General features: G+C 53.4%; 5 protein-coding genes across 6 annotated transcripts; all 5 read left to right on the forward strand.

Moving 5' to 3' along the window:
* Nucleotides 1–1,606: 1,606 nt before the first annotated feature.
* H257_18287 (hypothetical protein) lies at nucleotides 1,607–2,038 on the forward strand (the record flags this gene model as incomplete). The annotated part of the gene is made up of 1 exon (XM_009847317.1): nucleotides 1,607–2,038. The coding sequence occupies one exon, from the start codon at nucleotides 1,607–1,609 to the stop codon at nucleotides 2,036–2,038; it is 432 nt and encodes a 143-aa protein (XP_009845619.1).
* Nucleotides 2,039–4,686: 2,648 nt separating this feature from the next.
* H257_18288 (hypothetical protein) lies at nucleotides 4,687–8,131 on the forward strand. The gene has a single exon (XM_009847318.1). It carries the CDS (start codon nucleotides 4,725–4,727, stop codon nucleotides 8,007–8,009), a length of 3,285 nt encoding a protein of 1,094 aa, XP_009845620.1. The 5' UTR covers nucleotides 4,687–4,724; the 3' UTR covers nucleotides 8,010–8,131.
* A 270-nt stretch (nucleotides 8,132–8,401) lies between these two features.
* H257_18289 lies at nucleotides 8,402–9,529 on the forward strand. 2 transcript variants are annotated; one of them, XM_009847319.1, is made up of 3 exons: nucleotides 8,402–8,791; nucleotides 8,836–9,169; nucleotides 9,219–9,529. In XM_009847319.1, the coding sequence occupies exons 1-3, from the start codon at nucleotides 8,417–8,419 to the stop codon at nucleotides 9,425–9,427; spliced, it is 918 nt and encodes a 305-aa protein (XP_009845621.1). In that variant the 5' UTR covers nucleotides 8,402–8,416; the 3' UTR covers nucleotides 9,428–9,529. The 2 variants fall into 2 exon arrangements, with proteins under 2 accessions (XP_009845621.1, XP_009845622.1); XM_009847320.1 differs by having other exon boundaries at nucleotides 8,836–9,529.
* A 51-nt stretch (nucleotides 9,530–9,580) lies between these two features.
* Nucleotides 9,581–10,300, forward strand: H257_18290 (hypothetical protein). The gene is made up of 2 exons (XM_009847321.1): nucleotides 9,581–9,745; nucleotides 9,790–10,300. The coding sequence occupies exons 1-2, from the start codon at nucleotides 9,602–9,604 to the stop codon at nucleotides 10,177–10,179; spliced, it is 534 nt and encodes a 177-aa protein (XP_009845623.1). The 5' UTR covers nucleotides 9,581–9,601; the 3' UTR covers nucleotides 10,180–10,300.
* A 70-nt stretch (nucleotides 10,301–10,370) lies between these two features.
* On the forward strand, nucleotides 10,371–10,732 carry H257_18291 (hypothetical protein; the record flags this gene model as incomplete). The annotated part of the gene is made up of 2 exons (XM_009847322.1): nucleotides 10,371–10,660; nucleotides 10,720–10,732. 2 exons carry the CDS (start codon nucleotides 10,371–10,373, stop codon nucleotides 10,730–10,732), a joined length of 303 nt encoding a protein of 100 aa, XP_009845624.1.
* Between the last annotated feature and the right edge of the window lie 58 nt (nucleotides 10,733–10,790).

Below are 10,790 nucleotides of genomic sequence, written 5' to 3' on the forward strand. Positions count from 1 at the left end.
GGACGTCGAAGCGTTCGTGCGTGCCTGTTTGCACTGCCTGTGCATTGACGGAGAAATGGTTCCCCGTCCATTGGGTTCGGCGCTTCACGCAGAGAAGCCGAACGAGCTCATCCATTTCGACTGGTTGTCGATGCCCATGGCCAAGTCTGGCCAAAAAAAAGTGCTGGTCGTGAAGGACGACATGAGTTGCTTTGTGCAGCTGTTTGCGGCAGAGTCCGCTGACGCCACCGCGACCGCTCAGTGCCTGATGACGTGGTTTACCACGTTCGGCTGCGTTGACACATGGGTATCAGATGGCGGTTCTCACTTCAAGAACGAAGTGATCGAGAAGGTGCGGAAGTTGGTGGGTGCCCACCATCATATCATGACAGCCTACAGTCCTTGGGCGAACGGGACTGTGGAAGTAGTCAACCGACTAGTGCTGCGCACCGTGAAGGCGCTGCTCAGCGAAATGAAGCTGAACGCGGACGAATGGCCACATGTGTTGCCCCTCGTTCAAGGCGCCTTCAACCATCAGCCGGCGGACCGGCTGGGAGGAATTGCGCCTGTGACAGCGTTTACCGGCCTGCCAGCCAAGACCCCGCTGGCAGGATTTGTCCACCCGACGTCCAAGGAAGTTTACGTCGCGGACTGGCTTGGCGCCGCCCGTCAGAAACATGTGACGGACCTCCAAGTGGCGCTAGTAGAAATGCACCGCAACGTGGCGGTGTGAAGCGACAAGTTGCGTCAGCAAGCGCGTGGACGCCGCGACCGAAAATCCCAAGTCAAGTTTGGGGGTTTTTCGGTCGGCGATTTTGTGCTTGTCGGATCGGTCGTCAACCGTCCGACAAAATTGGCCGTGCATTGGCGCGGACCCTGCCAAGTGACCAGAGTCATCACAGACCATGTGATGGAGACTCAGCAGCTGGTGCCATCGTATGAAGTCACGGTCCATCATGCGTGCCGACTGAAGATGTACCACGAAGGTGGTAGAGAGGTGACTGAAGACCTCGAGGCACAGATCGCGTTTGGCGATGGCGGATTTCATGTGGAGCGACTGGACGAAGCGAGCTGCGTGGATGGCCAACACCAAGTTTTGAAGTGGCTTGGACTTGACGAAGAAGAATCGTCCTGGGAACCTGCGGCGAATTTGCTGGACGACATTCCAGTCGTATTTCGCAAGTGGGTGGCGGCGAACAAGGAAGACCCTGCCGTGGCCGCCCTCACAAAGACACTGGACTTTCCGTAGGAGGGGAACTGTTCTGCAGCGTGCAGAGCAATTGGGTCGCGCGTTAGCTTGACCCATTGCAAACACACACACTCTGTGTGTGTGGCGTGTCAAAGGTTCCGATACCTTAGTGGAGGTACTTAGTACTTTAGTGAATGGTAGTCAGTAGGCGCCTCGTGGCGTGTTTAACCTCACTACAATCAGTGTGTATATTTGCTGCCTTGACGAAGGTCCCGTAGCCGAAAGCCAAGAAGAAGCGGGAGACAATACACTGCCCCTCGTCGCGGTCGGGAAGACCAAGCTCAAGCTGTTCAACTCGGGCGTGTTTTGATGAGCAAATTCCCGCTAGTATGGTGCGATACTTAATTGTATGGATCGGTGGCCATTGCCGACGAAAACATGGTGGACAAGGTGGCAGTGTACGTCCAGATGCTCAAATATGGCCAAGTCGTGCACATCTTTGCGACCCATGCCCAAGCGTGGGCCCACAAAGCTGCTATGATCTGTCGAGCCAAGCATATTCAACTGCTCGCTGCGTGGATACACCCGGAGGAACTTCCCCCAGACGAAGCGGTGCTGGTGGCTGGGGACGTCAATATTGACCAGTTTGGTAAACGAAGTGCGGAATTCGACTGGATGGCAGCTACCCTTCAAGTGGAGACGCCGTCGACGGTGCCCGAGGCGCCACACTTTAGCTTTGATCCGGTCACGAACGTACTGGCGTCGTCCGGGATGAGCAGCGGCGGAAAGGTCGAAAGGCTAGAGATTATGTTATGGCATCCACGAGACATAGTCAGCCCTCGGCCAGCTGGTCGCCAGTGCTGCCTCTGAAAGCGTCGCAAAGATGGTTTCATACCAACGGAATAGAGTTGATTACAGACCTCTCGGACCATTACCCCGTCATGTCAGAGTTTCAGTTTGATGAATCCACCACGTGGCCCAATGATTTGTATATACAGTACAACTACCTACTTATACGTATGGGCGCAGTTCCATGACACTTTTTGGGACCCTTCGATGGAGGGGTTCCTTTACTCCAAATTGCTATTATAATAGTGTTTCTTAAAGAGGAGAATTAATGCAGTTCGTAGAACTCAACTGTAAATCATGTCGAAATTCGTATTCGTGTTGATGGAAGAAAATGTATTGTCATCGGAAATCGTAGGCCAGGTGGCCTGCTGCATTTGATTGGGTAAAATCACGAAAAACCCTACAAATTGCTTCAAGTTGGTTTGGCTTGGTATACTTACGCACCATAGCATTAGGTGCGGGCCGCGAAATGCGATGCTTGTGAAGTACCTCTGTGTGTGCGTGCAAAGTGATGAGCTGCATTCGGGGCCATGTACGGACTTAGTAGTTCTGCTGTGAAATGCATACAGGACCTTATTCTCAAAACAACTCCTGTTGGCGGTGCGTGCAGTGCTCGCGTTTGTGGCACGAGACAAGAGGCAGCGTTGGTGCCACGTGAGGTCATTGTCGTCGAGATATTCGAGACGCAACCGCATGCGACACGAGTGCCCAGTTGAGGCGGACGGTGATATGTATGCATGCCAAAGTCGCATTTATTGGATTGATGGGTTCTATGTTTCATAATATGTATGCCGCCTCATCCCAGCCAGGGACTACACTACTGTAGCTCGCAGGTCGTGTGACGTCTGTAGTCATTTCACAACGCATTGACCCCTTGCAAGCATAGCGTTAGCATTTTTCAGAGCGAATGAGCCACAAAAATGAATAGGAAATCAGCGTAAACCAATAGACTGCACCAGTAGCGCAGTGCAAATGATTCGCCAAAGAAACAACTTCTCTCCGCTTACTTGCTTTAACATGGCGACCATTAACCTCGCCAAAGATGCAGTGCAAGCATCGCGGTGATCATGTCTTGAGGTCATGTATATTTCAGCCAATTATAGGCGTGCAATATGGAGTAGGATGCGTGGCCTACGATTTCGCAAAACCGTTCGCTACTTGACCCGTTATATGAGTTATTGTATGGTCATGAAGTTTTGGTAAATGCGAAAATGTAGGCCAGCTGTCCTACGTCTCTCTTGATTGTTGTATATCTGGCCTACAAAATCTGATGAATGTATTGTCATCGGAAATCGTAGGCCAGGTGGCCTGCTGCATTTGATTGGGTAAAATCACGAAAAACCCTACAAATTGCTTCAAGTTGGTTTGGCTTGGTATACTTACGCACCATAGCATTAGGTGCGGGCCGCGAAATGCGATGCTTGTGAAGTACCTCTGTGTGTGCGTGCAAAGTGATGAGCTGCATTCGGGGCCATGTACGGACTTAGTAGTTCTGCTGTGAAATGCATACAGGACCTTATTCTCAAAACAACTCCTGTTGGCGGTGCGTGCAGTGCTCGCGTTTGTGGCACGAGACAAGAGGCAGCGTTGGTGCCACGTGAGGTCATTGTCGTCGAGATATTCGAGACGCAACCGCATGCGACACGAGTGCCCAGTTGAGGCGGACGGTGATATGTATGCATGCCAAAGTCGCATTTATTGGATTGATGGGTTCTATGTTTCATAATATGTATGCCGCCTCATCCCAGCCAGGGACTACACTACTGTAGCTCGCAGGTCGTGTGACGTCTGTAGTCATTTCACAACGCATTGACCCCTTGCAAGCATAGCGTTAGCATTTTTCAGAGCGAATGAGCCACAAAAATGAATAGGAAATCAGCGTAAACCAATAGACTGCACCAGTAGCGCAGTGCAAATGATTCGCCAAAGAAACAACTTCTCTCCGCTTACTTGCTTTAACATGGCGACCATTAACCTCGCCAAAGATGCAGTGCAAGCATCGCGGTGATCATGTCTTGAGGTCATGTATATTTCAGCCAATTATAGGCGTGCAATATGGAGTAGGATGCGTGGCCTACGATTTCGCAAAACGTTCGCTACTTGACCCGTTATATGAGTTATTGTATGGTCATGAAGTTTTGGTAAATGCGAAAATGTAGGCCAGCTGTCCTACGTCTCTCTTGATTGTTGTATATCTGGCCTACAAAATCTGATGAATGAAGTAGTAGTAAAAGAGTGGAAATATCGATAGTCTGAAAACAGTTCCGAGCCACTTGATTTTATCCAGTTATCTGTCAAAAATTGCATCTGATTGACTGAAAATTTCAGAGTGATAGTTTTCTACCAATCATGCATCGTGGCACGGAACTGTGCTCATATGTACGTATATACTATGTCCACTTCATGCCTTGGCATTCTCGAGTGAATGCAACCACGACGACTAACGTTATGTACTAGTAACAAGCGTCTAGTTACTACGCGAGCTGCACGTTAATAGAGTTTCGGGGTTTCGGGGGTTTTGGGGTTTCGGCAGTCAGCGGCAGTTACGTCGTCGCGACGTTTGGTGGCGACGTTTGGCGTGACCAATCAGGTCCGATCTTGAGTTAGTTTGGAGCCAATCAAACATGAGTGCTGCGAAGCGCCGCGCCTATCAAGTTGTGAACACGGCACTTTTGCATTTGCTTTGGCAAGAGTAGTAGTGTGAAAAATGCATCGCTTCGTCCTGTCAGCTGGACTGGCGGGGGTCGTCCATGCCCGCATCGAGTGGATGACCAAGTACAACTTGTCCCCTGACACGACTCCCCGGGACCTGCTGCCGGCGTCGTCGGAAGACACAACTCCTTCCCTTGTGCGCGAAGACACGTACGAAGTGTGCAAGTGGCGGGCTAGTGGCGACACCAACCAGTTCAAGTACGACTTGACGGTCGAAACGTCGCTGGCACCGGCGGACCCGATGCAGCCGACGGGGGATAAGTTCGTTGAAACGGCGGACAAGTGTTTTCCCAACTTTTTTGCCGACAAGGCGAGTGTGTATTATCCGTACCCGCGCAGCAGTTTCAACTACGACCTCAATACCCCGTGGACCCCGTCGGCGGCCGACAAGCCCCGCGTGGATGTGGACGTCTCGTACGATGTAGGAGACACCAACACGTTTGTCAAGGTCTCGCCCGACCCCGTCGATTACAAGACATTTGAAACGGACGGCCCGTCGATCCTGTACAAGGCCATTCCAAACAAGCGCGGCACGTACAACATCGTCGTCAACGCGTTCGACTTTGGTGCAAAAGTGTCGAAAGAGTGTGCAACGTGCGTGGCTGTGAACGATTTGTATCGCCCCAAGGGGGATAAGGCCAAATGCCCCGTGAAAACGGCCCCTGTAGACAACGACACGAGCCAAGTGTTCAGCAAGGACACGGTGAACGCGTATAACGAAGCTGTGGACAAGCTGCTACTGTACCAGTCCAGCGCGACCAACAACGGATGCAGCGACCTCCGCTGCGATACGGTGTACTTGACCGAGAAAACCGGGACCACTGACGGAACTCCATCCAAAGTGGAGGACAAATCGTTCGACGCTGTCGCCACCGTGAACGCCGCCAAGACCGCCCTTCAAGCCCAGTGGAAATCGTGCATGTCCAAGCCCTTCTCGGACGCCGAGTGGACTGCGCTCAAGATAAACCCCCTGGGGGGCGATGCTACCAAGCCCGCGTTCCAGACATGCCAACGCTCGTGTGCACTAGGGGCAGAGCTCAAGGAGTGGTTCACAGAATACACGTGCGACGCGCCGCCACCAACGCCCCTCGCGGCCAGTCGCAAAACCTGTGTGGGGGACGCTACGGAAAAGTGCGAGTATGACCAGACCCTCACGTTCCCGTCGGGGGACTCGCTGGTCAAAAGTGTCAGCGTCAAGCTCAAGGTGGGCCCAGACTCCAAGTCGTCGTTTGGGGGACTGATTCAAGACCCTGCGACAGTGTTGAGTGCCCCGTACAAGTCGCCGTACGAGAGCACCTACAACGAGCTGCATTTCGACTCGCAGTGCGTGCTCCCTGTCAACCCCACGGCCGACCAGACGGCCAAATACAATGCGTTCTGCAACTTTAACGTCAAGTTGGTGGACCTGTTTACGTTCTCCGCCACGATCGCGGACGACGAAGCGGTCGCGGGGCTCTTTACGCTGCCGCCGACTACTCCCCCCACATCCCCCCCTGCCAAGCGAAACGTCGACGAGATTGTGTATTGGACCGTCAAGACTGGGGAAGATGGCACCCCCCAGCTTGTAGCTCCCGACACAGTCCTCATCTTAACGCAGTTCCAGACAAAATGGACATTTGAAGCGTTCACGGCTTGTGGCAAGGTCCAGGCGGCCGTGACGTGGACGGCGTACGTGCATCGCCAAGAACAGCTCTATGTAACGGATTGGCTCAACAGCCTCTTTGCAAGTCGCGATAAGGGGTGCAACGTGCAAGATGCCGATTTTGGAGTTGTTCAGTTTAGCTACGACCCAACGAAAACCCCTTTCAAAGTGAACGAGAATCCGCCGACGCCCGCCGTGATGTATTTGGACTTTGACCAAGAAGGGACAACCATCACCACCCCCCTCTCCGATGGACTGAAAGACTATACCCCCCACGGTCAAGACCAAACCACCGAAGTCCTCGGCGAGAATCCGTTTATTGAAGCCAGTGAAGTGGCTGCTGGCAGCCCACCGGTAGACCAGGATAACGTCAGCAGCCCCGTCGTCGTCGTCGGCGACCAGCCCACCATGTTGTTGTCCAGCACTACCGACGTCGAAGTGCTGATCAAGTGGAAGCTGCTTGGGTTGACCTGCTCGTGGCAATACACGGACACGACGGGGGCGTCGGATCCGTGGATCAGCACCGCCACCTCCACAGTGGCGCAAGAAGCAACGTCGACAGACTTTGCCATCCAGCTGGAAAACATCGACATCACCCGGTTCAAAGCGCTTTGCGAGCTCAAGTTTCAGTCGGTCGCGTCGACGCTGACGAATACGCTGTCGCCCGTCGCCACCGACGAGCTCAAGGTCCAAAACTGCGACGTCCCGCGCTTCAACGTGGGCCAACCGTCCGACCAGGGCCGGTTCATCAAGGACACATGCGACAAAACCACCTGGAAATCCGCCACGTGGCAGCCGGCGCCTTTCCAAGCATGTGGCGGGTCGCTCGTGTTTGCAGACGACTCGGCCAAGAAGACGGTTCTGTCGACCCCCCCGATTGACTTGACTTGCTGCAACGCGGCGTCGCTGGAGCCCCAGTTCACATGCGGAGCCGTGGATGGCACGCACACCAAGTGGTGCAATGCAGTTGTGGCGACACTGTACATTCAAGTCGAGTACGGCTCGCAGCCCGACCAACCGCCGCAAAACGTGGGATATGGTAAAACGGCTGTGCGGGTAGGGCTACAAGGCCAAGTGTCAGCTTTTACGATCGCCAAGGGGTACGAGTTGGTGGGGATTGACAAGGACGGCAAGACCAGCACGTGGATCGGAGACGTCAAGAGTTTGCTTCAGAACGACTGGGACGACCGCATCGTCGCTGTGGTGCTCCAGAAGACGTCGCCTACGAATGCTGTGCAGCTGTTTCAGCAGCCCAACTACGACTACCCCGGGCCGGTGTACGGGGCGACCGCTGGCGCGCAGTTGGTGGATGCGGCCGTGTTTCTCGACGGGTTTGTGGGCTCATTTCACCTACAGCAGGGGTTTCAACTGGAGATTGTTGACACCAACGGCGGGTATGCCAAGTTCACGGCCGACAACCCGACCCTGAACACGAACGTCAAGTCGTTCACGGTGAGCAAAGCAACCCCCCCAACAGCTTCGCTGGAATACCTGGGCAAGGGCAAGTCGTCGGTGGCGCTGGGAACGGTCACGATGATGACGGTGGTGGTCGTGGTCGCGGTGGTCGTGATGGGCAAGCGCCGCCAACAAGCGTCTACGGTGGACGTCGAGGAAGGCTATGTTGCGCTGATGCATTAAGTGGGAGAGTGTGTTTATATCTGTACATGTTTGCGTATATATACAGTAGATATACTCGAGGGCGAGGAATAATCATCTACTAGTAACAACTAACCAGATTGAATTCATTGCAGTTATTACTCGTTCCAGGGGTTCTATTTGCAGAACCCCGAAACCCCGAAACGTTTGGTTTACTGTTAACAACAGAGATAACAAACCCCAAAACTCCGAAACAGTTACCTCTTGGAAATAACGTTCTACAGGTAAATAGTGTGTACGAACACTATATATTGGAAAGGACTATCTGGATTTGGTTGAGGTTGAGGGGCCGTGGAAATTAATTTAAAGTTTGCATACGAAGAACCAGTGAACAATAAACCAGCTTTATTGAATGACATTTTGAAAGTGTGCATAATTCTTTGATCGCCATGGCGACCACTGCCGCCAGTCCGTATCACGTCCAGACGACAACGGCGGCGGCGGCACCACCAGGCGTCGGCGTCAAGTTCATCCTTGCCGGTTGCTCCAACTTGAGTGCGGCGTTCATCACGAACCCCATAGACGTTCTAAAGACGCGCATGCAGCTAGAAGGAGAATTGCCTCCCCATGCTCCGAGGCGGTATGGCGGGTTCGTCGCTGGCGGCCATACCATATTACGCTCGGAAGGATGGAGGGGGTTCTACAAAGGACTCACTGCATCTCTGATGCGGGATGGGTTCTACTCTGGCATTCGTCTGGGAGCGTACGAGCCAGTGAAGGAGCTCCTTGGCGCGACCGACCCGTCCACGACTCCGCTCTACACGGTACGTCGTTCAATCGTTCGACCTTGACTCAAGATTGTGTGCAGAAAATCACGGCCGGAGCGATCACGGGCGCGTTCGGCAGTGCGTTGGCGAACCCCACCGACCTGGTCAAAGTGCGCATGCAAGGGGAAGGCACTCGGTATGCATCGACCCGTCAAGCGTTCGTCGATATCTGGACGCATGAAGGGACCCGGGGTCTATGGAAAGGGGTCGGGCCGACTGTGAAGCGAGCGGCACTGCTCACCGCGACCCAGATCCCTAGCTACGACCACTCCAAGCACCTGCTCATCAACCACGACGTGCTCGAAGAAGGCGTGCTGCTGCACTTCATCTGTAGCATGTTTGCGGGGTTTATGGCGGCGACCGTCACCTCTCCAGGTACATAGTCATTCTACATACACATCATCTCGGGGTTTGATATGTGTAGTCGACGTGATCAAGACTCGCATCATGCATCAGTCGACGCAAGTGTACTCTGGGTCTGTGGATGCATTCCAGAAGATCGTACGGAGCGAAGGAATCGCGGGACTGTACAAGGGCTGGTTCCCCAACTGGATGCGCCTCGGTCCGCACACCATGATCACGCTCATGATCTTTGAAGAGTTAAGAAAGATCGCTGGCCTCCCACCCATCTAGGGACAAAGACGCGGCACCGCCTTGGATACTCGAAAGAAATCAACCGTATAGATATATATATATATATATTCAGAAAATATATTTGAAATATATATGCTTGACGGCACAAATATATAATAGGAGCGATATCCGGATACACCTTATATCCGGATATTGCTTTTCCACGCACCACCGATGACGACCTCATCCCATGTGTACGAGCTGTTTGGCGGCAGGACGCTGCATGTGGCGTACTACACCGACGTGAAGAACAGTGCGTCACTGCTGCACAAGATCCTGTCCAACGAACTCAACGTCGCCCTCATTAACGCAGACACGGTACCCAACCTCCTCTCCCCACTCGATTCATCCCTCGATGGTAGGTCGTGAGCCTGTTCCAAATCCACGCCGCCGCGTCTCGCGCGCTCCTCTCGGTGCAAAACCACTCGATGACCACGAACTCGCTCCACTCGGAACTTGTCTTCAATCTGTCAGGGACGCGCAACGTCACAGATTCGCTCCGCCGCTTCGGCATCAGCAACCAAGCCACCCAGGTCCTTGTGTGCGTGTTCGACGATGCTACCGCCCTCGACACAGTCGGCATTGATGGCGTGCTGAAACCTGTGACTTCCATCGAAAACCACGCCCACTTGACTCCCGAACACATCCAAGTGTTGAAGAAGCACTACAAGATTCAGGACCTGGAGCTGCAAGTGACCACGCTCAGCGATGCCATCGTCAGCCGCATTGCGACCAAGAACGTCAATAAGTAGTAATGATAGCCTACTCATTGGTAGTCATTGTAGGAACACCCCGAAACTCCGACCAGAGTTGGCGGGGGTTCGGGGTTTGAGCTTTTGTTTGTACGGATAATTGCCTGTTCGAAAAACCTTATCCGGTATTTCGATATTTTTCCAAGCAGTCGTTCTTGCTCGACATTATTGCGCCAACTCCAACACACATCATGGAAAGCTTGGCTGTGCAGCGCCAGATCCGTGAGAATGCCTCGTACTTGCAGGATTACTTTTCAGACATGAGCGCATGGGAGAAGTCCATGGCCAAGAAGGAGCAACAGCTCCAAGGATCCAAACGATCCGCCGCGCCAGTCCGCCGTGCAGTGGCCATGAGTGTGCGCGGGTCCGACGGCTCAGTGTCCATCCAGCACCCGCTGAATGCCACCATCGACACCCCAAGCAAGCCGACGAAGGCGCCATCCCAACACGTGTATGACAAGGGATACAAGAAATGGGACTCGTTCGATGTTGTACGTACTGGACTTTGGACACATCCCATCCTCATATATGCTTCGTCAGGATGCTGCTCTGAAGGAAGTCGACACACCCAGTGTCACCCCCGATCAAGACGAAGAGGATCCCGAGGAAGC

This window comes from Aphanomyces astaci, assembly GCF_000520075.1.
Source record: "Aphanomyces astaci strain APO3 unplaced genomic scaffold supercont1.152, whole genome shotgun sequence".
In the NCBI taxonomy this organism is placed as follows: Eukaryota; Oomycota; class Saprolegniomycetes; order Saprolegniales; family Verrucalvaceae; genus Aphanomyces; species Aphanomyces astaci.